This window comes from Fistularia commersonii, chromosome 12, assembly GCF_037954325.1.
Source record: "Fistularia commersonii isolate RoL2024-O1a breed Wild chromosome 12, RoL_Fcom_v1.0, whole genome shotgun sequence".
Lineage (NCBI taxonomy): Eukaryota > Metazoa > Chordata > Actinopteri > Syngnathiformes > Fistulariidae > Fistularia > Fistularia commersonii.
Window position 1 is genome coordinate 10,991,869 of NC_141295.1, and position 25,117 is coordinate 11,016,985.

The 25,117-nt window shown below is 42.3% G+C and overlaps 1 protein-coding gene across 1 annotated transcript; it reads left to right on the top strand.

Moving 5' to 3' along the window:
- The first annotated feature begins 15,080 nt into the window (after positions 1-15,080).
- On the top strand, positions 15,081-22,086 carry LOC147228790 (ATP-sensitive inward rectifier potassium channel 12-like). Its single transcript, XM_086157024.1, has 3 exons — positions 15,081-15,307; positions 18,754-18,933; positions 19,689-22,086. Exons 2-3 carry the CDS (start codon positions 18,842-18,844, stop codon positions 21,310-21,312), a joined length of 1,716 nt encoding a protein of 571 aa, XP_086013150.1. The 5' UTR covers positions 15,081-15,307; positions 18,754-18,841; the 3' UTR covers positions 21,313-22,086.
- The last annotated feature ends 3,031 nt before the right edge of the window (positions 22,087-25,117 follow it).

Here is a 25,117-nt window from a genome sequence, read left to right on the forward strand (position 1 = left end):
AGAAGAATATACTTCTGCTATGCAAACATGGGCAAATAGCTGGGCAATAAACTGTATTGTGCACTGACTTTCTTGGCAAATACACTTAATCTATTATCTTTACTCAAAACAGGGCTGCAATAGAAAAGAGAGTGACTCCATCATACTTTCCCTGGTTTGACAATTTCAATCAATAAGTGAAATTCAAGCTGTTTCCATTCCAGCTAAAGCGTCATTTTTTACAACTTTGTCATAAAATATGATCCAGTGATTTGGATGGTCTGGACCTGGTTTCTAAAAATGGAATTAAGAATCATACCCTTATTTACAGTTTTCCAATAAGGTCTGTTGAATCCAATTGACTTTTTTAAATTCGAATACACATTTGGGCAGGTAAAAGAAGTTACAGTACAAGAAACAGCATCATTGAAGTTAAGTTAGATAGTGAGATCCACAATAGTGGCAGTTTATCCAAAAAGAAATAAATGTTGATTTTAAGAATTGCCAGATTTGTAGATCTCTGTTATTCAGGATTCCTCCCTCTCCTGCTATGACCTGTTTAGCTGAGAAGTCTCTTTATTGTCAATGGCGGGTCAGTGCTTCGTCCAGATCTGCCAAAGTAGGTCACACTGTTGTTCATGGGTACAGCCAATAAATGGAAATTGTTTGTTTTAGATAAATGAAAAAGCAACAAAAGGCGGTATTTTCTCAATACTTGTATGCTCAAGTCTACATATGAGTGACATACTTTACCTTTATATTCTCTGCAGCGAATTCCAATTCTAGTCATCTACAGTATGTGTGTGTGTGTAGCCGCTACTGTGAGTTTCTGCTAAGACACAGTTTCTCAAAATTAGGCTGAAAGACATGGATCTCTGGGTTGTGTGTCGAGGTCAGCGATATTGAGTTCCCAAGCAGAACTCAAACAGCTGCCTCAAGGCAACTGCTTGGTCCAGCCAGCTTGAGGATCATCCCTGCTCTGTCACCTCGAATGCGGCATTATCATTACATAATACGTCTATCTTATTCAGGCAAAAAACAGTGTCAAGTAATCTTTATAACCCCCCCCCCAAAAAAATATTGAATTTCCAGTCATTTGTCAAATAGTATGATCACAACTCACACCATAAGAGGAAAAGCTCAATCAATTTGAAACTTGTTGATTTTCATTCTATTATTTTTAATGTAAACACTCACACACACACACACACAGACATACACACACACACACACACACACACACATATACAATTATCTTGCAGAAACGTACACATTTCAAGTCAAAAAAAAAGAAATTTATCTCACTTGTTGAAACTCCTTGCAGCCAAATCTGCTGTTAACCCAAGCAGCAGCTCCCCTTGTCTCCATTCGTCGTGCGTAGCCAATCCATTTTCACTCCACCGGTCGTAACACAACCTACTCTGTGGCCATGCTCATCAATATATTATGACTTTCCTGTTTTTGCATTACAAGAACCACCTCCGCAACTTCTGTCTTGCTCTTATCTTGTTTCTTGCTTCTTTTCTGCTGTACCTCTCATTAATAGGCACCTCTCAAGGTTGCGTTGTTTCAAACTGGCTGCTTTTTCTAAAATATCAAACCGCTGCTTTTATTTTTGAATCCAAGAGTCCAAATTTCAGTGACAGCTATGACAGTTTTGCAATTATTCCTCTTTATAGTGAGGTGAAAATAAGGGCAGCCCCATGTGAGGAAAGGTGTTCGCATGTGGATGTATCAGATTACAATCCATTCCCAGTGGATAGCTGGGGAGTTTTCATTAATTAATAATACAGAATCAAATGCCATCTTGTCTAAACTAAACTAAAGCAAAAACTAAAACTAGAACTAAAACTAAAACTAAAGATAAAATAAAGATAAAAATAAAAATAAAAAAAAATGTCTACCTGGTCCCTTAAAAATGATATGAAAGCTTTTAGCCATTAAATAGTACATCACCCATAAGTCTATATTTGGCAGTGACAGGAAGAGTGTTGTCAGACATTGAGGCCCTTAAAATAGTCTCCGATGAACTGATTACAAAGAGGAAGTCTTATTTCCCAAGAGGATTTCGTCGGGTTGCGCATATATCCCATTATAATAATACGAATAATAAATATCAGCAAAACAACTGTTTTTTCATTAGCTTAGATTAGGACGTCTCAGTGAGATTAAATGTTAACCACATGGAGTTCTATATTTGAGTCATATATTCGCAGAGCGATATTTATTTGTTCCTATAAATACACCTCAGTGAGTCATGTTTATGAACCTATTTTGAAAAAGTTTGTTGGGCGTAGGTCGCCCAAATGCACTTAACTATTGAGCCGCTGTGCCTCTGCAGAAAAGTAGGACAGCATAGCTGTAGCCAAGCAGTTGTATGCTGTCCTTTCCAGTCAGTCACTGCTCCGTCTCCAGGTGCCAGAATCGAAGTAGTCTGATTTGATCCTGCGACTATAACTGGCTGGCGTCTTTGAAACGAAAGCATCAATTGGTTCACATGCGGGTAAGACATGGTTATTGCCCCTTATCAAGAACTGTAGTCTTTGGAAAGGGAAACAGATGACTTCTAATGAAGCAGTAACCTTGCTATGATAGTGCAGCGGTGGGCCCTTCCACCTGGCAGCAAGAGGGTTATTGGTTCAGTTGTCTGTGTGGAGTTTGTATGTTTTCCCCCAATCAATCAATACTTCTATTTGTCGTTGACAAAAAAAAAAAAAATACAGTTAGATCACAACAAGATATTGTTTTGGGTGTCCTTCACTGACATGGTACCACTATAAAGTGCTAGAAGAAGAAAAAAAGAAAGTGCAAAAAGTGCTAAAGTGTGTATGGCATCAATGTCCTGGGAGTTACCCTGAGTGAGTCCAGGTTCTCCAGTTTACTTCCACTGTCCATAAACATGGACTCTGCAATCGGGTCAGGGTGAACCCCAACTCTCGCCGGACAACAGCTGGAATAGGCTCTAGCACCCCCGCCACCATGGGTGCAGGATAAGTGGTATAAATGAATGAATGAATGATGGAGCGATTGGTTGTACATCACCAAATGACATAAATGATTGTATGTCTCTATGAGACTTGTGAATGAGGGAGTGAATGGTTATATGTCTATAAGACGGATGAATGAGAGGTGAATGGTTGCTTGCTTATGGGTTGACCTGTTATCGACTGGTGACTGGTCCAGTGTGAACTCTACCTTTTGCCCAATGACAACTTGGCAACCCTGACTGCAGGACAAATGGCACAGATACTGAATGACTATACTTGTGCAACAATTCAAAGAAGGGACATCCGGAATAGGGGACGGTCCCGTCATATCTTCAGGATATGGTCAAGCCACATGTCCCTTCCCATCCCCTCCTATCTGCAACCTCTCGGCGACTGTCCACCCCATCACTCAGAGCCCCTGGCTGCCGATCGAACCGGTTTCTTCTCAGTCTTGGCTCCTCGGCAGTGGAACGAACTCCCGGAAAAGGTCAGAACAGCGGGGACGCTGCCCATCTTCCACCATGAGCTGAAAACGTACCTCTTCACCAAGCACTACCCCACTAATCGCACTTAGCCCCCCCACCCACCTCAAAAAAAAACCAAAAAAAAACAAAGAAATGAATGTATGTATGTATATGGTTTTGAGATGGCTATTTGGTAGAGTGGTGACTTCTGAATAACAACTACTGGTACTTTGGAAATTGAATTGCAATTTTTGTAAGTTGCTTTGGATAAAAGCGACTGCTAAATGACTGAAATGTAATGGTTAAAATAACCAACGCTGTAGAATTAACATCATAAACTTGTTTCAAGAGGGGGCCTTTCCTTTTGGGTTCTCCAGTTTCCTCCTCCAATGTAAAAACATGCATAGGTACATCGGAGACCCTAAATTGCTCAGATGCATAAAGAGATTGAGCGGTTGGATGTCTACATAGGGCTCTGTGATTGGTCCAGGCTGAATCCCACGTCTCTCCCAATGATAGCTGGGATGGGCCCCAGCACCCCCTGCACGACCCTGAGTGCAAGACAAGAGGTGTAGATAATTAATGAACTTTGCCTCACAGATGGTAGCTGGTTGTTGAAGCCCCATGAATGAAATGGAAGTGCAGATGAACGATTAATGATGACAAATTTATGGAGATATACAAGATGTCTGTCACGGGCCGGGGGCGGACTCCATGCCAGGTGGCATGGGGGGGTGGGTGAAATCACCTCACCAGGACCCCCCCAGTCACTGGCGAGCCTCGGCTTTTCCCAGCTTGGCCGAGCAGGTGGCGGCGTAGTGGCCCACCTCACCGCAATAGAGACAGGCGTTCCGGCGCCGCCGGGCAGTCCTCTCCTCAGCGGTAAGGTGCGCTCGGCCCAGCTGCATGGGCTCCTCCCCCAACGTGGCGGGACCTGAGGGCAAAGGACGGGCAAACGATTTTGGGCGGAGTGGAGAAGTGAGGTTACGGGAGCCGGGATAGGGGCGAGGCAGGTTTGGGGTTCGGTCTGAAGGGGGTCCCTGGGTCTTCTCCCGCCGCCTCTCGCGGATACGATTGTCTATCCGGATTGCGAGGTTGATCAATGCATGCAGGTCCGGGGGTCCGTCCCTCACCGCCAGCTCGTCCTTCAGCTCCTCATTGAGTCCCCTCAGAAAGGCGTATTGTAGTGCTGGGTCGTTCCAGTCGCAAGCTGCCGCCAGGGTCCGAAACTCAACGGCATACTCAGCGACACTCCGCCTCCCTTGGGTGAGGTTGCCCAAGCGTTTCGCTGCGTCGTCCGGTACATGCGGTTCCTTTGCGGGTTGATGTCGAGGGGCGGGGGCTGGTTCCGGACCAGGGGTCGGCGGAGCAGAAGGATTCTGCTGTAACAATCTCTGGGCTAGGACAGAGGAGACCTGGCTCAACCGGGCGAAGATGTTTTCCACTTGCCCCTGAGTCTGGTGTAGGGAGGCAGCAAGGTCACGTAGTGTCTGGCGGTGCCTATCTAAGGTGTCAGGGGTGGTGGCTAGCTGCACAAGCCGGTTGGAGATGGACTCCAACCTGCCATGGGCCTAACGTCCGGCAACTGCTAATTCTCCCAGAATCCTCTCATGTTGTCCAAGCACTTGGCCTTGCATGGTCAGGGCAGCTTGGAGATCCACCTCGGGGCTGAAACTGGGTCCCGGTGATGGGCTCCCCGAGTCCATGTCGGCCAGAGAATTCTGTCACGGGCCAGGGGCGGACTCGGGCAGGGAACCACACCACCAAGGCTGAAATCAGGGTAGGAACTCTTTTATTTAGGTAGGCAGGGTCACAAGACAGGGTCTTGCAGGCAAGATCTCAATACAGAATCACGATAGAGTTGCAATTCTCTGGCGCCAGGCAGTGCATGCTGCTGCTCTTTATGGAGATGTTGATTAGCGGCAGCTGGCCGCTGCTGCGGCTGGCGCTGATTCTTAATTGAACCCAGCCGTGTCTCCTCTCGGCTGCCGAGAGGAGATCCTGACAAGGTCTTCGTCAAAATTATTCACCTACTGTAACAGCAGGAAGTAATGTCAAATTCTACAATGCTGCAACTATTAACAAGAGTAATAGAAATACAGTGTTTATAGATAAGATTGCAGTAACATTGCATATTTCCTTAAAATTCTGAACTTGGGTCTGACATGGTCATAGTAATTTCTACACCATTCAGTGTTATAATACATCATTTTTTACATTATGAAGCCTGATGATTAACATAGCATAGCACACTGGTAACACACTTTATCTATATTTCATGTGTTAACTCCAGAGGAAAAATGTAATGAAATAATGTAATGTAATGAAGAACATTCTTTTTGGAGAATGTTGTGTAATAAGTGGACAACAAGGTAGCAGCAGAATGTTCAAGGCCAAACACAGAAAGTATGAGAGCAGGGTGAGTTTACTGCTAAACTTAGATTGGACAAAATTAGATCATATAATCGGGATGTTGATGTGCAGCCTGAGGCTGATACCAGCTCGCCATAGCAAGCGAAGTATCCAGCCACAGAGGCGCTTTCTGCAAACTCACGCAGGAAAAGTTTTTTACTTGAGGACCTGCCCGAGACCAGGAGGGCTCCCTGCTCTCTCTGCAGCGAATATTCTGACTGCGATGACCTTTTGTGAGTGCATGTAAAACAGTGACCAGAGTTCAGAAACTAGATCAATGTATTTATTGCCATTTGCAAAAATAAGCATCCACTTCAATCTGTGTTAGATGTTATGCAAGGCTGCTGAGGTAATGGCATAAAAGGGAATCCGGGACAAGACAAAAATATGACTGTCTGCAGTAGAAGTATTCCAGTAATTACCACCCAGCACACAGGAACCGGCCATGAAGGCACAAAGTATGCAATTATTATAAAACAGCCTCTTCCTTTTAGAATAACATATCTTTTGCTGTACTCGAGGCCGGATGAGTCCACCATCAATTTCCTTTACTTTAATACCGCCCTAATGTTATGGTAATTGCAAGAGCTACAATCATGTATCACTCTGGCGGCACTGGAAAACAGCCTGAAGTGTTACTTGAATGGCAAATACTTGCATTTTGATTTGCTACAATATTAATGTTAATTCAGTGCAACAGAGTTATTGTGTGTGTGTATATATATATACTGCTCAAATATATATAGGGAACACTCGGAGTTATATTGTGTTATTTAAGTGTTGCCTTTATTTTTTTTTGTGTTTGTATATATATATACGCCGACACACATAAGACAGTTAGGCCCAGAAATATTTGGGCAGTGACACAAGTTTTGTTATTTTAGCTGTTTATGAAAACATTTTCAAGATACAAGAATATAATCAATATGGGCTTAAAGTGCAGACTCTCTGCTGTAATTTGAGGGTTTAGGAATTACAGCTCTTTAATATGTCATTGCCTCTTTTTAAAAGGACCAAAAGTCAAATTGGACAATTGACTCAGAAGGAAAAAAAAAAAAAACAATACTGCATGGGCTCTTCCTGCAGTAACCTGTCATCAATTAAGCAGTTAACGGTCTGGAGTTGATTCCAGGTGTGGCGTTTGCATTTGGAAGCTGTTGCTGTGAACACACAACATGCAGTCAAAGAGTGGAGGTGAAACAGACCATGCTGAGGCTGAAAAAAAGAAGAAATCCATCAAAGATGTCGCAGAAATGTTAAGAATGGCCAAATCAACAGTTTGGTACATTCTGAGGAAAAAGAGTGCACTGGTGAGCTTGGGAACTCAAAAAGGCCTGGACATCCACAGAAGACAGCGGTGGTGGATCATAGCAGAATCCTTTCCATAGTGAAGAAAAACCCCTTCACAACATCCACTCAAGTGAAGAACACTCTCCAGGAAGTAGGTGTATCGCTATCTAAGTCTACCATAAAGAGAAAATGTCATGAGAGTAAATACAAAGGACCTTTCCTCCTGCTCTCCTGGACACACAGTATATCCGCCTTCCTTCTCTGCATCATGTCCACCAACTCTCTACCTTTTCCTATCATAGTCCCGATATTCAAAGCCCCAACTCTCAGTCCCAGACTCTTGCCTTTCCTCTTCTCTCTGTGCTTCCGACCACGCCTTCCTCCTTTCCTTCTTTTATCCACAGCAGCCCAATTTCCACTGGTAACCTGTAGGTCAATCAGTGCCAATAGCGGTCACTGTCAACCCGGGTCTTGCCCAATAAGATTGTTAGATTTGATTTGCATGTTTGCTTTGATCTTATCTGGGCTTGGGACCGGCCTAGGGAGATACTGGCCTGTGCCGTCCTGAGGCTCCATTGGATATAAATATAGAAATATATATATATATATGTGTGTATACATATAATCAATATTAATCTCAATCAATGCAATGTATATGCTGTGTATATAGAAAGACACACACACACACACATATATATATATACACACACATCCTTGCAGACACAGTATATGATTATATACGTTTATTTACACACAATATATATACGCACACATCCATGTAGACACATTATATACGTTTTTATGAATACACACAGTATATACATATAAATAGATATATATACAAATATGTGTTTATGTATATGTGTGTGTACACATTGTTATTATTTATTCACTCATTTTTTTACCCCCGAGTTGAGTGTTACTTTGACACATTTGGTGGCTACTTCGATGGATCGACAAGGTCCTTGAGCCAATATAAGTTCACATTTCAGTGTTTTATAAAGCCTTAAGAGAGCAGATCTTTGTATGGTGGAGTGCATGCTAAAGTTAGGTTGCAGATTATTTTCAATACCATCAAAAAGGACTTGATTAAACATTGAGTAAAAACGGATGTTGGTGGGATTTGACCCGTGCCTTGTTTATTCATGTCACATGCAAACTGTGGCTATAAATGAGACGGGAGTACACATTGAAAAATGTCTTTTTTGACATAATACTGCATGATGACTGTGACACTCTTCAATTCAATCCTGCAAATCATCACACAATGGATTCTGTGACATTGAGGTCCGATTGATTGATCAAATGTTTGACCTTTCGATTTGTCGTTCCGACTTTGCATTTGACGGCAGGTGTTTTCTCCGAACGCTACAAAATGAGAGGTTGAATTTTAAACGTTGCATCCCCACTTGTTGACAAACTCTAGAGTTCCACTTTTTTAATCTGAACTTCTGTTCACTTTGACTGTTAATCCCAAGTAAATACTTGAGATTAAGTGCATGAGGTGACCTCTGTTTTCTCCAAAACATGAGGCTGTTGAAGTTCTCAGAAATGATTTTACGATCGAAATGGAAAAGAAGAAAAGAGGCTTCAATGACATTGATTTTTAATTATTCTCTGTTTTCATTTATTCGTTTATGTATTTATTTATTCAAATTATAGATAGTGGCACAGTTGTTTTGTGCGTCCGCCAGACAGCTAGACTCACTTCTGAAAGTCAGGGTGGGGAGCTTTCTGTGTGGATACTCCATGTTCTCCCCAAGTCTGGGTGTGTTCCCTGTGGATTTTCTGCTTTCCTCACAAGAACGTGTAGCCGGTTCATAGGAGACCCTAAATTGCACAGATATGAGTGTGAGAGTGAATGGTTGTATGTCTCTGTAGAGCTGGGATAGGCTCCACCACCACACCCCCATAACCCTTTGTGCCAAATATGTAGTACAGATAATGAATAAATGAATGAATGAAAATAACAACGACGTTATCCAAAAAAAATGATCATTCATATGAGGACTTGGTGTCTAAGCAGAAGTCCATTGTTAGAATCTCAAAGTGCAAACCAAATCCTTAATATTTAAATCTCATCTTCTACACCGTTCATCCTGCACTCAGGGTCACTGGGCTGATGGAGCCTATCTCAGTTGACACCAGGCAAGTGGTGGGGTTCAGCCTGGACCAGTTGCCACTCGATCACAGGGCTACATAAGCAGGCATGCAACCATTCACAGATTTGGGCAATTTTAGGATAACCTTAGACTTTGGACACGGACAAGGGAAAAAGATACAAACTCCACAAAGAAAGGCCCCCTATCAGAACTGAACCAGGGTCATTGTAGCCAGAGTGCTAACTTGTTGCAAAATTATCGTTAATTATAAGACAGCCGTCCCATGGAGTCCAAATTGGGTTTTAATTTCTAATTTAATTTCCTTTTTCTAGATACAGCTTTGGAGGCTTGGCAGAAATACAGTATGTTCTCACTATCTTTCAGTTTAATCACAAGATCAAAATGGGGCTACCACTGTTTACAATTCAATATCAATTGAAAACACTGTCATTGTGATCAGTATAATAATCTTGCTGTTCCTTGATTTTCCTCACAACACATATTTACTCATACCTCGTGTACATTTCAGCTCATAAACTTTTAGGTGTGTGGGGGGGTGCTGCCAAATATAGACATCAACATGGTTTCTTTTGTTATTCATGTTATTCTAATTAGACAGACCCACAGAGAGTCCCCTGGGAAATAAGACCTTCAACGAAGAATCGGTCTAGTGAGTGTTTTATGAGTGTTCTCAGTGTCTGAGAATGCACATCCAGACACTGCGGGTGACAGGGGAGGTCAACCAGGGGTTAACCGGCTCCTCCTGCTCAACAATATTCCTGCCACCAGTTTCAGCTTGATATCTTAGACCCACTATGAAGCCGGATGGGCTGCATTTCTTCCGCAAAACAAAAAAGATAAAACAGTGGCCCCTCATCATAGGGATGCAGGATTTGATGATCCTATGGACCAGGGTGGTGAGATGCAAAATCACCCTGTTACCTTTTTCCCTCTGCTTGACATGTCGTGACTCCATAAATCATGGGCCGTGATGTTGATGCGGCACCGATAAACAAAACAAAATGTCCAGCGACCTCCCTGTAATTCATCGTAAATCGGATCAACCTTTCTAGGAAAGTCATCGGAAACCACCAGGGAACTGCTCAGAAATTCCAGAAATGTAAAAAAAAAAGATAAAATATTGGCGTGACGTATGCGTCCTCATTCACTTCCTGAGTTTCTTTCGCTGAGTTACATAAAGAGGCCTCAGTTCCTCCAGGAAGACCTTCTGACCTGTATAAACACTGTGGCCATTGGACAACGCCTGAGATGCTCTGCTTAAACAGAGTTACACACATCTGTCTGAATTAACATTTTATCCTGCATTTCTAAAAGGTACATCATGCTTAAAAATAATCAGAAATAAGAAGGAACAACCCTATCATACTCCAACGTGGCCCAAGGTCTGTCAGCATCTGTGTGAAATCACATGAGATACATGAAGTTTAACTATCCATAGTTTTGCTTCCGCCTCACACAAGAGGGTTTCTGGTTCGATTCCGACAGTGTCTCCTCTCTGTGTGGAGTTTCCATGTTCTCACACGTCTGCATGGGTTCTCCGGTTTCCTCCCACATTCCAAAAAAAAGGAGAGGATCAATCTGAGCCCCCAAATTGCTCAGACATGTGAATGAGTGAGACAATCTTTGTCTTGATGTGAAGGCCCTATGAGGTCACTGGCAGTCAATCCAGGGGGAACCCCAATTCTCACCCAATGACAGCTTGGATAGACTCCAGCACCCCCTCACTACCCTGAGTGCAGGATAGGTGGAATTGATGATGTATGAATGAATGAATGAGGGGTTGGTTGTTTGTCTCTATATAACGTGAATGAGAGAGTAAATGGTCGTGTCTGTAAGACTTGGGAATGAAAGACTGAATGGTAACACGCCAGAATATGAATGAGAGAGTAGTGGTTAGTTGTCACAAATACATGAATGAGAGGGTTAATGTTTTTTTTTGTCTTTATATGTTTTCTTGTGATCGACTGGTGTTAACCCTTTTGCCCAATGACAGCTGGGCGACCCTGACTGCAGTACAAGTGGCACAGATAATGAAAGAATGCATGACATTTGAGAACTTCTAGAATATACTTGCACTACAAGTCATAGAAAGGATATCTCAGTAATTGATGAATAGGTAAAATAATCAAGGCTGTAGAATTAACAGCGCAAACTTGTTTCGAGTTAACTTATTTGCCTGCAGAAAGTGCCTGTCCTGCCCCTCTCGCCCTGCTTTTCTAAAAGCACGTTGACCTGGATCAGCTCTGCGAGTGAGGAGAAATGAGGCAAACCGCCCGCATCCAAGTAAACCGGTTCTCATGGAGCCGTGTTTTGGGGGGTTATCATCGAGCGGGGCCGCAGAGGCAGCTCACATGCAGAAAATAGCTCCCTGTCACCTGTTTATCAAATTGAAAAAGCGCTGAGGGAACGAGCTATTATCGCAGTGTTTAGGGATTTTGGTCGTGATTCTGTCACTGAATTGCCCGGTGATGTTTCTATTGGGAAAACCCCCCTTTTGTTTTTATGAATAATGAGACCAGGGGCTGGATACTCCCCTGATAGAGACACAAATAAAATTAGGCCTTGGACAAAACATGTCATGACAATGCATCAATATCATTTTTTTTCATTGAGATTTCTACGCTGCGATGTGAGGACACGCTTTGCTTCACCTCACAAATCCTCTCGTCCCCCCTGCCTGACTCTATAAGTAGAACGGGCTTTTCTAAAGGGGAGAGTTCTGTATGTGTGTGTGTGTGGTTGAGTGTGTGCCATCCCTGTTTTTAGCTCAGAGACAGAAAACAACGTCCCGAACAGACAAGGTTTTCCATGACACTTTGCCATGTGGAAGCCAAACCGACATCTATTATAATTTTTCAGTCTTCATGCTTTTGCTATGATAATTATAATGCTTTTTGTCTGCTATTTTTTTTTTTTTAATTTGCTTTTGCAAAATCCAAATGTCCATTCCACATTTAGCACTAAAACCTAAAGGGATGGCTGAACATAAAACTTTGCGCACATGAGTCATGAAATACCCGATAGCAGCAGTGTTACATGGAGGACATTGTGTCTCATTAACTGTGGGGTTCATCTCAACCCACTCATTCCGTGCGCTTTCACTTAGTTAATCTCCTAACTTTAGACCGGTGCCTACACTCCGTACTCCTATATTGCTGCAGTCCAACCTCCGCCTCGGCAAGCGCAACACCCACCTGTTGTCTTGTCAAACTAAAAAGAAAGGAGCTTTAAAAATAAACCGCGTGGACGGAGAGAGTGTGTATTTATGTGTGAGGGAAAGAACAGAAAGTTGAGGGGAAAAAAAAATTGCGTTTCCATGGAAACTATAGAGTTGTGTCTGATCAGCAGCAACGGCGCTAAGAGGTCTGGAATGAGAACCGATGGAGCAGCTCCATGCAGCCTGTGGATCTGACCCACAGTGCTCATTTTAATGTTTAATATGCACAACCGTGACCATAACACAATAGTTAAGAAACTGCTAGATAGTCCTATCTGCATTGTTTTTATTTCTACTGTATCTCAGAAATGCTGCTTCTTATCATACTATAGATATGTTATGTTATCTGGCTTTAACAGTGGACAGCAAAGAAACAATTTCATTGCACATAGAAACACATATCCTTCCAGTGCATGTGACAAGAAAAAACACATTTTGAATGGTTGTGTCTGTTGTGTTCAATAGGCTTTGCCTTTTCAAATATGAATGCACAATTTATTTTATTCATTTTCCAGGGGCTAATGGTTTTCAATTTGTTCAGTACAACTAATGATTTTGCCAACAACCATTTCTCAGATTTGTCTATTTCAGGGATGTGGAGGTCAGCAGAAAGGAGACACACACACATTAACTCACATATGCAGCTAGCTGAACAGAATTAGACTTTTTCCAAAGAGACATTGAGTATCACTGGGCATAAATTCACATTTCTTCTCTAGCATCCCAGATTACGATCCTTCTGTGAATTGGCGAGTGATGCCAGAAACCCCCCTCATTTTTCAGAGTAATTTGATTCTGAGTAATGGCAACAGCATGGAAGCGCAGCTATCTCTTACATAACCTGTGTTTAACCTGACCTAAGACAAAATACAAATACAATACAACTACATTCTGTTATCATGTTCACCCCTGTGGTGGTTGTGGCAGAGTGAGGTGCCTGATGTGGTCGGCAAAGAACAGGAAGTGGCGGCATTACCAACCTTCTGCCTTATTTGCGATCATCAGGAAACTGTCCTTCGCCACGGTCGACAGTGCACGTTGTCCCTTCTATGGATGAAATTTCTCCTAAACACATGCCAAAGATCATTGTTTAATTAATTTCCGTTCTTGATGAAGCGATTTCTAAACAACCAATATTGGAGGGAGGGTAACTTTAGAAATGTTTCTAATCTTTGACAATTTTGGGGGCTGTGTGGCACCAGGGGGAAAAGCAATCATCCTTGGAATTGAGCATTCCTGGTTCGATACCTAGTGTGTCAAACTGTTGTTGAGCAAGACACTGAACCCTTAACTGCTCCCCTGGAGCTGCTAGACGGCAGCCAACTGCTCATGATTTATCCATGATAACTTAAATGCAGAGACAGAATTTCCCACAAGGGATTAATAAAGTATAAATTATAAAAAAATTATTATTTGAATTTAGAAGGCAATAAGCTCTTCTGGATTTTAAAAGCAAACAAACAGAAACGTGAATTCACTGGACATCATGTATGTACCCTAACCCTAACCCTGCAACAAATGATCTGTATAGCATCTTCAGCTACGAGCTGATTTTGCCTACCTGGTTACACTCCACCAAAGGATCAGCCACTTTTTCATCCATTCATAGCACAGATCTTGCTTCCAGGGTCGCAGGGAGGGCTGGAGCCTATCCCAGCTGACAGTGAGCGGGACACATTCACCTTGGATAAGCGTGGCGGTGTGGCCCACGGGAACCGAACATTCCTGGTACAATCCCCCCCGCTCCTCCTGGCCTGTTGTGTTGTTGAGCAAGACACTGAAACCCCCAACTGCTCCCCTGGCACTGCTCAGTAGCTGCCTTCTGCTTATGGCTCATCCAGATGGGTTAAAGTTATTGGTCAGATTTTGCTGATGTTGCGCTCTATGTATAACTGAATGTGACAATAAAGATATTTCTATCAATCACAGGGACAAATTTAGAGACATACAAACACTGACTCATTCACTTAGCCATCATATCAAGACATCTAATCGTTCATTCTCTCATTCACACATCAAATAGGGGCATGCGATCATTCACTCATTCATTCAAATGTCATATAAATACATGCAACCATTCATTCATTCCCATGTCTGAAACAGTCATACAGCAATTTACTCACTTATTTACACATCTAGGCAATTTAGGGCCTCCAAATAACAAACTGCGTGTTTTTGGACAGTGGGAAGAAGCTGTATAACCCGGAGGAAACCCATGGAGAACATGCAAACTCCACACAGAAAAGCTGCCCCTGTCAGAATCTAACCAGGGTCCTTCGTGCTGTGACGCAGAAGCTCCACCAACTTATTTTCAGTTATCTGAACATATCTAAAGCGAAGAGCCTACGAAGGACCTACTTTATACAACACAAATATGTCCTCACTTCTTTATAGGAATTTTTCTTCAGCGGGGGGGAAAAGGGGGGCGTCGGTTCAATCATCTGTGTGAGTGGGTCTGAATTATACAATCCACATCGCCACACTCTGGTGAAAACAATAGCATATAAATAGGTACATAATCAGATCTCTCTCTCTCTCTCTCGCTCTCTCCCTCTATCTCTCCCTCACTCTTTTTTCCCACACACACACTGGCAGAGACCGGGGCAGATGCGAAGCGGAGGCAGGAGCGACTCTGTTCACCGCAATGGAGCATCAAGACCAAGCTCAGCCTGGAAACACGAACAAGTTTGCACAGGGGGAATCTCGGAGCAAAAATACGGAAAAGGTGTTCGTTCGTTAAAAAAAGGGCCAAGAGGAGGAAGAGTCCAAGTCAGCGGCCAAGTGGAAGAACCCAATGCTGGTTTCCAAAGGATATTGGTGTGTAGTTACTACAAGGTAAGTGTTATATGTTCATTATTACACTGCTCATTTGCTCATTTCTGTCAATTGTAATTATTGATAATCTAAGCATGCAGTGTTCAGTGCAGAAGTGTAGAAAAGTCTTTGCTCCATTTGTTTACTTCCCCTGGCCCAGCTTCCAACACCCAGATTAAAAAAGAGGGTTAAGTAAGAAATTTCATTCACAGTAAACCCGGTAAAGATCCCCTGCCCCCCGCTTCTTACAAACTCAATTCATGGAAAACCCCGATCGATAATCGGGGCGAAACGTTCATGTGGGTGAGTAAGTCGACTGTGACACATGCGAGCGTAAACAGACCGAGGGGGAGTATTTTAATGGCCAAAAATCACTTTCAAGGTTAGGCTACGGTTCAGCTTTCTCACCCACCTCCCCCACGCGCGCGCTCAACTGTCAATAACTCCTGCAGGCTTTGGATTGATTTTCAGCACCGGACAGCTCCTGTGGCCTCAATGAAACCAACATACGTCACAGCTGATGCTAAGTTTACAAACTGCCTGCTCATAACTTGTGGGTGCAAAGTTTGATCGATCAATTGGGATTTACGATGCCATGCCCGTGAACCGCGTGGCCCGGGATGGAAAATATCTATTGGGCGGGTGGCTTTCGAGTTGTACTCATTTAATAGAAACTTTGATACAATGATTTGTGATTGAAATTCACATTATGGATTTGAATGTGTTTTTATCAGAAATTAGAGAAATGTTTATTCTATTTAGTGCTTTGCATGAGTGAAACTGAAGACTTTATGGATAGAACTGCTTCTCAGTACACCATACAAGTAGTATTTTCGATCTTAAAGATGTGATTTATCCGCAATTTGACTATTTAAGGGCTTTTGTACGCTATTAAAACACAACACATAACCACAACACATTATACATTTCACTCAATCTGTAAGTTATTAATAATGGACTGATGCGTATGTTCCTTGAGGGATGGAAATGCATGAAGGCTGGTGTGTTTGAACATTTTTGAATATTTTCAAAACAACTCTCCGTTCTTTCCTGTGAGATTTATTTGGTGGTGGGGGGTGTTGCTATGGTTACTTGAAATATCATCAAAAGGCATTCCGCACCTGTCGAGATGAAGTCTTGGACACATGCATTGTATGTCGTGTGAATTTCTACAATACAGTTACAGCGAATGTGGAAATGCAGAAACGGTCCCTGATGTCATAATCTCCTCATCTTAATCTGTACTTTTTCTCACACTGCGCCTCATACCTGTAAAGCCCTTGCTGTCCTAATCAGGAATCACGCACTCTGAAAAATGTAATCTCTGAACTTAAGTTGGCCCCACAGAATCCGTCTGTCTATCTATCTATCTATCTATCTGTCTATCCATCTTATCTTTCATCCTGCCTTTGTTTGTTTGTTTCTTTCTTTCTGTCCTTATCCCTCTTTTTGCATCATTAGATCTCAGATTACAAAAAGGGTTTAAGGCAGGTCATACAGCAACCACCTTACATATTGTTTGGACTGGAAGATTAACAGACATAGTAATCTGGTATTTGATGAGGGTTTCCTCCATCCTTTCCACTGCATGGGATTATGCTGTCATGTCGGTCTGACGTATTTGAATAACAGACGCATCCAATGGAAGTGTTCTTCTCCAAATCTCCAACGCGACACTTGAGGATAATTATAATTTGTTTGTCCAGCAGCGCGTTGCAGTTTCACCTGAGTTTGGCTGCCTCCCAGTGCTTCCTTACATGATGAAGGAGCCCATTTTCATCTCCTCTCCTTTCCCCTCCCCTCTTCATGCACATTTTTGTTTTACAAAATGAGTCAACCACACTCAATCTGTAACCAGTTTTGCCCCTGAAAAGCAACTCACTCAAATGAGCAAGGGTTTCGTCCCCAGCAGAGAGGCAAGACGTGAACAGATTAACGTCCCCACAAAATGAGTGCCTGAGGAACAGAAGCATACCAACAACACAGCAAACAGTCTTATAGAAGATAGACTAGAGGAACGTTCCTATGGCGACAGCAAATACAGTAGCTATGACCAACCAGTAATTACTGAATCTCTCCAGTCATATATCGCCACGGTTCAGCTTGTTGATAAGTTCAGTAAAGAATAATTTTAGAAGCACAATTTGGTATCATTAAAATCCATTCAATAAATCATTTGATGGCAAAAAAATGCATTAAATATGATATTTCTCATTAGGCTCTGACTCATTTCACTCCTCGCACACTACATTGTCAAGTGAAAGTAAAATAAAAGGGAGGTGAACAACAAACGTGTTACATAATGAGTCAAAGATACTTGCAGGGATTGAAAAATAATACGACACCTGTAAACTATCACAAAAGGCAGTGTACTTTTAACTCCTACAATGATTATTTAAGTAAAACCGAGTTTTAAATTAATCATCCCAGTTTTAGGTAATAACACTCTACATGACAGATTTATAATCAGTTTATTCTATATATTTTTTGTTTTGCACAAATTTCATGAACACAGACGGTGGCTGATTCTCTTTAAGACATTTACAAGAGAAGGGTGCATTATCATGAAGACGGCTGCGGCACAGGAGTGATCGTGTTGACGTAATAATCTATCCTTTACGGATAATCCACTGAAAATCACCCTTAATCTGGCCAATAAGCAAACAGTTTGTAACATCTGTCAGTGGTGTAACAGGACAAGAATTCTGGGAGCATCACACACATGACGTCAAATCCCATCAAGATTTGCACATGTGAGGACCGGTGTGTCTCGGCGTGTCTCTGGTTGCATGTGTGTGCGTTTATTACCGATGGTGGCAGGATTGAATGTGGGCTTTTAAACCGCACTTGTGAAAAATATTCCCAAGATAATCCATTACGAATTTTGTGCGTCCGTCTGTCCATCGTGTCAACTGATTCATGCCAGTGAAACTGGTTCACGTAACAGTAAAACTCAAACCGCGAGTGCCCTTTGGTATTGCATGCAATTGACCTGTTCGTTATGCAACCTGGTGCTTTTAAGTTCTCCTGGTTCTCGGCATGCTGACATAATAAGTCGAGCAAAATCAACCTCCAACCTTGTCATCAGGCCAACCATCAGATCAATTGTTCCTCTAACAGTAGATTACCACGGATTCATCTCTTTTTTAGACCTTTGTTCCCTCCAATGGCAGTCTGGTTTTCCACCCCTGGTTGGCCTGAAGATCCCTAAGGCTAACCACTACAATGGACCTAATCAATAAGCTTTCATTACAAAAAAACCTCTGGCTAGCTTTGCACAAAAAGGGGAGAGGCGTACCATTATAAAGGGTCATCTTATTATTATTATTATTTCAATTATCCTTTTTTATCCATTGTAGCTCTTCATTTTTTTTTCCATTTGCTTGTGCAACTGTTTTGCATATTAATGTGAAAAATATCAAAATGAATGACACAAAATCCTCCTTTTTTCATTTTCTTTGTTCCAGGAAAATGCATCCTAAGAAGACAGCCTTGATGATAAATCCAAGACGGATCTGAGCTCATATCCCTTCCCTGTCTGGCTACAATACTTTGATGGTTGGAACTGCCCGCCCTAACCTACATTACTGCCCTTGCAGACATAGCCTGATGATCACCATTGCCATGGGAGCGGTGCGAGTCAACAGGTGAAGTAAAATAAGAAATCAAACAAGTGGAATAAGTTCTCATTCGCCAACCCCTTTTCAAGGCACTATTTAATGAAGTGAAGACCGAGAACTAGCTGTTTACTAAACTCCTGTGTCTTGGATAGGAGTTTAGAAAAGGCTAGAAGACCTTGGTCCTTCAGTGATTAACAGTATAGTCAGTTTATTATATTTCTCTTTTTATTTTTTTTATTTCTCCAATTCTCTGAATTTTAATTAGATCAAAAACCAAGAACACAAGAGTAACATCAACGTGCAGTAACATAAATTGTAGTTTCACAAATGAATGGCTGGTTCGTCTAGTTAGCTACAACTATACAGTTTGACCAAGGTCTAATTTTCCTTTTCTATGTGGCGGTTTTATATATAGCATTGAATTTGGCTAAATTGGACCAAAGTGAGTTGGATTAAATTTAGAAGACGTTTTCAAGTTGCATTTGAAGCTCGCTCTTTGGCTTTTTACCGCACCAAAAAAGTCCAGAATCCATCATTAACAAGTGCTTGGTGTGTTGGCGAGTGCATGTGCTTCTTCATGCACGTTGTCGAAGCCTGGTGCAGGTTTTGTTTGCCAAACACCCTTAGAAGTTTTCCTTTCTAAAGTCTGTCAAAAGTGGAACTTGTGAAAAATATAGCAATATAAAAAAGGAATGATCTCCAGGGGTATTTTTGAATGAAATGATAACAAGCTTGACAAAGTGGGCTAAACCCATAGTTTCCATGCCTTCTGTGTTTTTCAGATACAGCATTGTTTCCACGGATGAAGATGCCCAGAAGATCTCAGCAATGGGTCTTCACAACGGCCACAGTCCTCTTACTCAGCAGACACTGACTTGTATGCAGGATGAAGAAGGAGCCGGAAAGTGTGCGGGAAGTGAAGAAGGGAGAATGGCTCTGTCCCTGAGAGGCACCAACGAGTCTTTCGTCCACGGCAGCAGCCGGGCTTCGCCGGCTTCCCGCCTGGGTTTGGATCTGAGCACCGGCCACCTGCGTAGCCGCTTTGTGAAAAAGAACGGCCAGTGCAACGTGGTGTTTAACAACATGGAGGACAAGCCACGGAGATACCTGGCTGACATCTTTACGACATGCGTGGACATACGCTGGCGCTACTTGCTGCTCATCTTCACCACCACCTTCCTGCTGTCGTGGCTGCTGTTTGGTCTGGTCTTTTGGGGTGTTGCTCTTGCTCATGGAGACTTTGACCTTCACTTTCCCATGAAGGAAGACGATCCTCATAGCAAAATAGAGGAAGGACAGGACCAAAGGCGACCGTGTATTCTCCACATACAAGGCTTTATTGGGGCCTTTCTATTCTCCATCGAGACCCAGACAACTATTGGATATGGCTTTCGGTGCGTCACTGAGGAGTGCCCTGTCGCAGTGGTAACGGTAGTGGTTCAGTCCATCGTCGGCTGCATCATAGACTCTTTCATGATAGGCACCATCATGGCAAAGATGGTGCGACCCAAGAAACGCGCACAGACCTTGCTGTTTTCACATCACGCTGTCATCGCAATGCGAGATGGTAAACTCTGCCTCATGTGGCGCCTGGGGAACATGCGCAAAAGCCACATTGTTGAGGCACACGTAAGAGCCCAGCTCATTAAGCCGCATATAACGGCCGAGGGTGAGTACCTTCCTTTGGAGCAAACAGACATCGACGTCGGCTATGACGACGGACTCGATCGGTTATTTCTGGTGTCGCCGCTGGTGGTGGTCCACGAGATCAACAAGAACAGTCCCTTGTATGACCTAAACCTCGTCGACCTGCAGAAAGAGGATTTTGAGATCGTGGTCATCCTGGAGGGTATGGTAGAAGCCACCGCAATGACCACCCAAGCCCGTAGTTCCTACTTGGCCAAGGAGATTCTGTGGGGTCATCGCTTTGAGCCTGTGGTCTTTCAGAAGGGCGGCCGCTACCACGTGGATTATTCTCGCTTCCATAAGACCTACCAAGTGCCATCCACGCCACAATGCAGTGCAAGGGAACTAAGCCAGATTACGAGCCGTGACGGACAGTATTCATCCTCCACCTCCACTTATTCCAAGTCTCCGTCGCCGTTCGCCCCGAGGGCAGCCCGTCACCTACTGGGCCTTCACTCTCCCAGTGCTTTCTGCTATGAGAACGAGGTCGCGCTGTGCTGCGGGGATGACGAGGACGAGAAAAACGAGTCGGGCAGCCTGGACATTAGAAGTGACCGAGAGGCGAAGTTGAGAGACGACATTCATTTGGGATTCAAGGAAACACTTGCGGAGAAGCAGATGGTGGACATGCTGTGTGTTCTGGACACGGACAATCAGATCAGCCTTGACAGACTACAGCCCACTCTACCTTTATACATCAGCAGGGAGTCAGGAGTTTGAAGCTCCAATCAATGGATAATGGCTGCCCTTTTATTTGTTTTTCTCTCTTTGTCTAAGTGCAAGCCAACCAAAGTATTGAACTAATTTTGAGTAAAAAGACAGAGGACACATTTTACAATACACATCCGTTAATAAAGGAAATATTTTAACAAAAAATCATTTCAACTTTAGCTCATAATGCTCTGGTTCCAGGTACTGTACTTTAGCGCCAGAACTCTCATACAGCTACTTTCAAGCATGGTAATCCACATATATGTTTCACGAATTATGAAGTATTTTTAAACACTTCTTGCATTTCTGTTTTAGTCTCTCTGACCTGTGTATGATCTACAATTAAGCCTATTGCTCTTAAGTCCCATTTCTATTTTTGTAAATATGACTTTTTTTTTGTTTTAATATTTAAAATGACTATATTAGGTCAGATTGACACATCATTTAAGGTTAACTGACATAAGAGGTAAAGTCACATAATATTATAAGGGAGGCATCACAGAAATGCACAACCTCTGTTCAGTTATTCATAATGTGCTAAAATGCGAGACTTGTGTTTTGAAACTTTTTTTCCCTTACCAGTTTCTGTGATATGTGCGCATTTATTATCACATACAAATACACAAACACGAAAAAAAACAAGATCTGGTAAAGGAAAATTCTAACCCATGACTTGGAATCCAAATGTTCTGTACAGAAGAGGAGCGAGCACTTTATTCTTACTTTTATCAATACCGACACTTTGCAAAAGTGCAGTGTTTTGTATGAAAAAAATCACCTAATAAAAACAGTATATACTGTTTTTACTGTTTTGTTGGAATTGTCATTGTTGAATAATTTTACCTAGCCCATGACATAATCGTCTGCAACTCTTTCATGACACAGATGTCAAATAAGATACTTGGCTTGATTATTGATCATAAAATGGGGGGGGTTACTTTTTTTTATTTGATCTATTGTTTAAGTGGGGAGAAATGCTTTTTGATTTAACCAAATTTGCAGCATGGATCACAGAATGGCATAACTTCAGGTGACAGGCGACATAGCCTGTTGCTCTAAACTGAGTAACTTCAGTACATTTTGGAAAAATGTCTAGTACTTTTGGAGTCACAGATCACGTTCGTCCATGGAAGCTTTGATTTAGTAATGTGCTCAACACCATCACCTCAAACTGTACTTGACATCCGTGTTATGAATATTCAAATTGTTCTGTTTTCAAATTGACACCTTTGACCATTTTTTCAGTGACTACCCAACACAAACTAAAAAGGACAACATAATCAAGTAGAGTTTGATTATGTATTTACTGCATTTTATGTGGATTACGGTACATCTACCATATGTTCATGAGCGGTAGTTTTGAACAAGTCGACAATGTTGCTCATTCCAATATTGGACCATTATCGATGCAGATTAGATGCAGGAATGCGCTGATCTGCAAACACCAATGGATTGAATAAATGAAAATGTTTAGAAGCTGAACTAAAACGATGTACAAAGTAAATATAAAGAAGTGACAATATATAAAGGCACCATTTTGCATTTGAATTATAAGCATATTCGCATTGTAACATTAGAATTTATCTCAAAGCCATTTTACTGTATGCATACCAACGACAAACTTTTTTTTCGTTCACTTTGCACGATCAAACATCTAAATGGATAATATGTGTTTTCCTCAACAGTTTGGGTTAGCACTGAGGCTTCAGTCGTCGTTGCATGTTAGCTCACCAGTTGGGGTTCAGATCAGCATTTCCAATTTCAGTAGGATTTCAAAATCACATTAGGCGAATGTGATGGAAAGGGAGAAATATTGAAATTCATTGTCAGTATTCACCATTAGGATCCGTGATTTTAGGTCAGGACCTGAATGATCAGGATCTGAAGCACAATATGTGTAAAGTTACATCTCAGGTCCTACTGTAAATGAGGACCTGTTGGGCTTCACTATGTTTACCTCTACTTTAAAAATATCATATACTGGCGTCCTTTTTATAAGCTATATAACTTATTATATATAAGTATAGGATAATTTTTAATGTATATTTTCTTTCTTTATCTGTACTGAATATCAGTAATATCAGTTCAATCCAGTGAACCTACTGCATGTTTTAGACCGTGGGAGGATACCATAGAACCCGGAGGAAACCCACAGCGACATTGGGGTAACATGCACACCACACAGAAAGACTCTCTTACTGTGAGGCGAAAAAAACCAAATCATTATTATCATTATTGTTGCTGCTCATATGAAAGGTTTAGTCCTCCATCACCATCAGGTCAGCTGCAGGCAGGAGAGGCAGCACAGCGTGTTAACCACTGTCAAAAAGGAAACTTTGAGCAGACACCTTCATAGATGCAACATCATATATTATCTGTTCTTTGAATCAAACGCACACAATCAGGGTTTCCATGGTTGCCGAGTCGTTGCATGAACGCATTATTATTTGCGGACTAAAACAGACCAGGTCATTTCACATGGCTGACATTTAGTCTTCTGACTGTCAACACAATGTAGGTCGGTGGTGATGTCACACACCCCTGCGCGGCAAACAGGATTAAGCTATTATAAACAGATTTAATAATCCAATCAGAATTTGGTGACCAAACCATACCCACACAATCCACATGATGTAGATTAAGTGTTATAAATTAGCCACAAAGAAATGTTTCTTGATGATGAATCTGTGTATAATTTGGAGGCTGTCAGAACTTAGGGAAACCCATAATAAATGCTAATATTCCATGTATGATATCAAGGGAAAATGTTTGATTGAATCTAAGTGAATTTCCCAAGGATCACTGATCAATGATCATATTCGTATTACACTACAACAAAGACAAATACTTTAACCCGTTCCAACAAACCTAAAACTCCTGTTTTGGAAGACCCAGACCAGGAGGAGCAAGTGTCACATTGCTTATGCTGGTGACATTTCTATTCAAATGTCCCAGGAATTGAAGGACAGCTAGAAATAGAGTTAATGTGAGTGAAAGATGACATGGGTATGCTAAAATGAGCAAGGACAGGGAGCAACAAGAGGAGAAAAACTTTATGAGACAACCCAGCATCTCTCTCTCTGTCTCTCTTGCTCACGCACACACACACACACACACACACACAAACACACACACACACACGTGTGTCATCAGAGTGTGATGGGTTCTGTCCGTTGTTCAAGCTCCACCATGTGGCTGGAGAGTGACACCACGGCAAAAGTGCTTCAGGACCCTGTGCTATATCGATTTCTACATGGGGATTGTTTCATACAACACCGGTCGATGTCATAACCGTGGAGGATTAGAATAACCTGACTTTTCTTTCAGCAGTAATTGATTCTTAGCTATTCTCATGTTGTAACACATTTATTACAGGTAGATAAAAAAAAAGAAATGTTTACAAAGCGGGACTAGCTGCCATTCCGAAGCATCTCAAGATAAACCCAGTGAGTCATGAGATTATCGATTGGACAGTGAAAGGAAATAGCCGTGGACAATCCCCTTTGCTCTCCCCGGGCAGATGCATGTCATGTAGCTGATTATCTTTTGTAATCTTCTCCTCTGTGAATCACGATGACACCTCCCACGTCAGGATCATAAGCGGCGGTAAACAATCACCTCGAAGGGATGGCTTACTGCCGAGCACCTCGCGGGGGCCGACATCATGAGGGCGTCTGCTGCGTACAAGAGGTCACAAGCCGGAGAAGGAACCGCCGCTACAGGATATGATCCCATTTGACAGCCTGCAACGCGCAGAGGCCCTTTTATTTCCATGACTTCCTCATACCAACTCTTGGATGCTGATTTAAAATCA

Excerpts from the sequence above, each read along its gene's own strand:
- LOC147228790 (XM_086157024.1), top strand. The coding sequence starts at position 18,842 with ATGGTTGGAACTGCCCGCCCTAACCTACATTACTGCCCTTGCAGACAT. Across the intron at positions 18,934-19,688 it reads GGAGCGGTGCGAGTCAACAG|ATACAGCATTGTTTCCACGG; the intron begins GTGAAGTAAAAT and ends TGTGTTTTTCAG.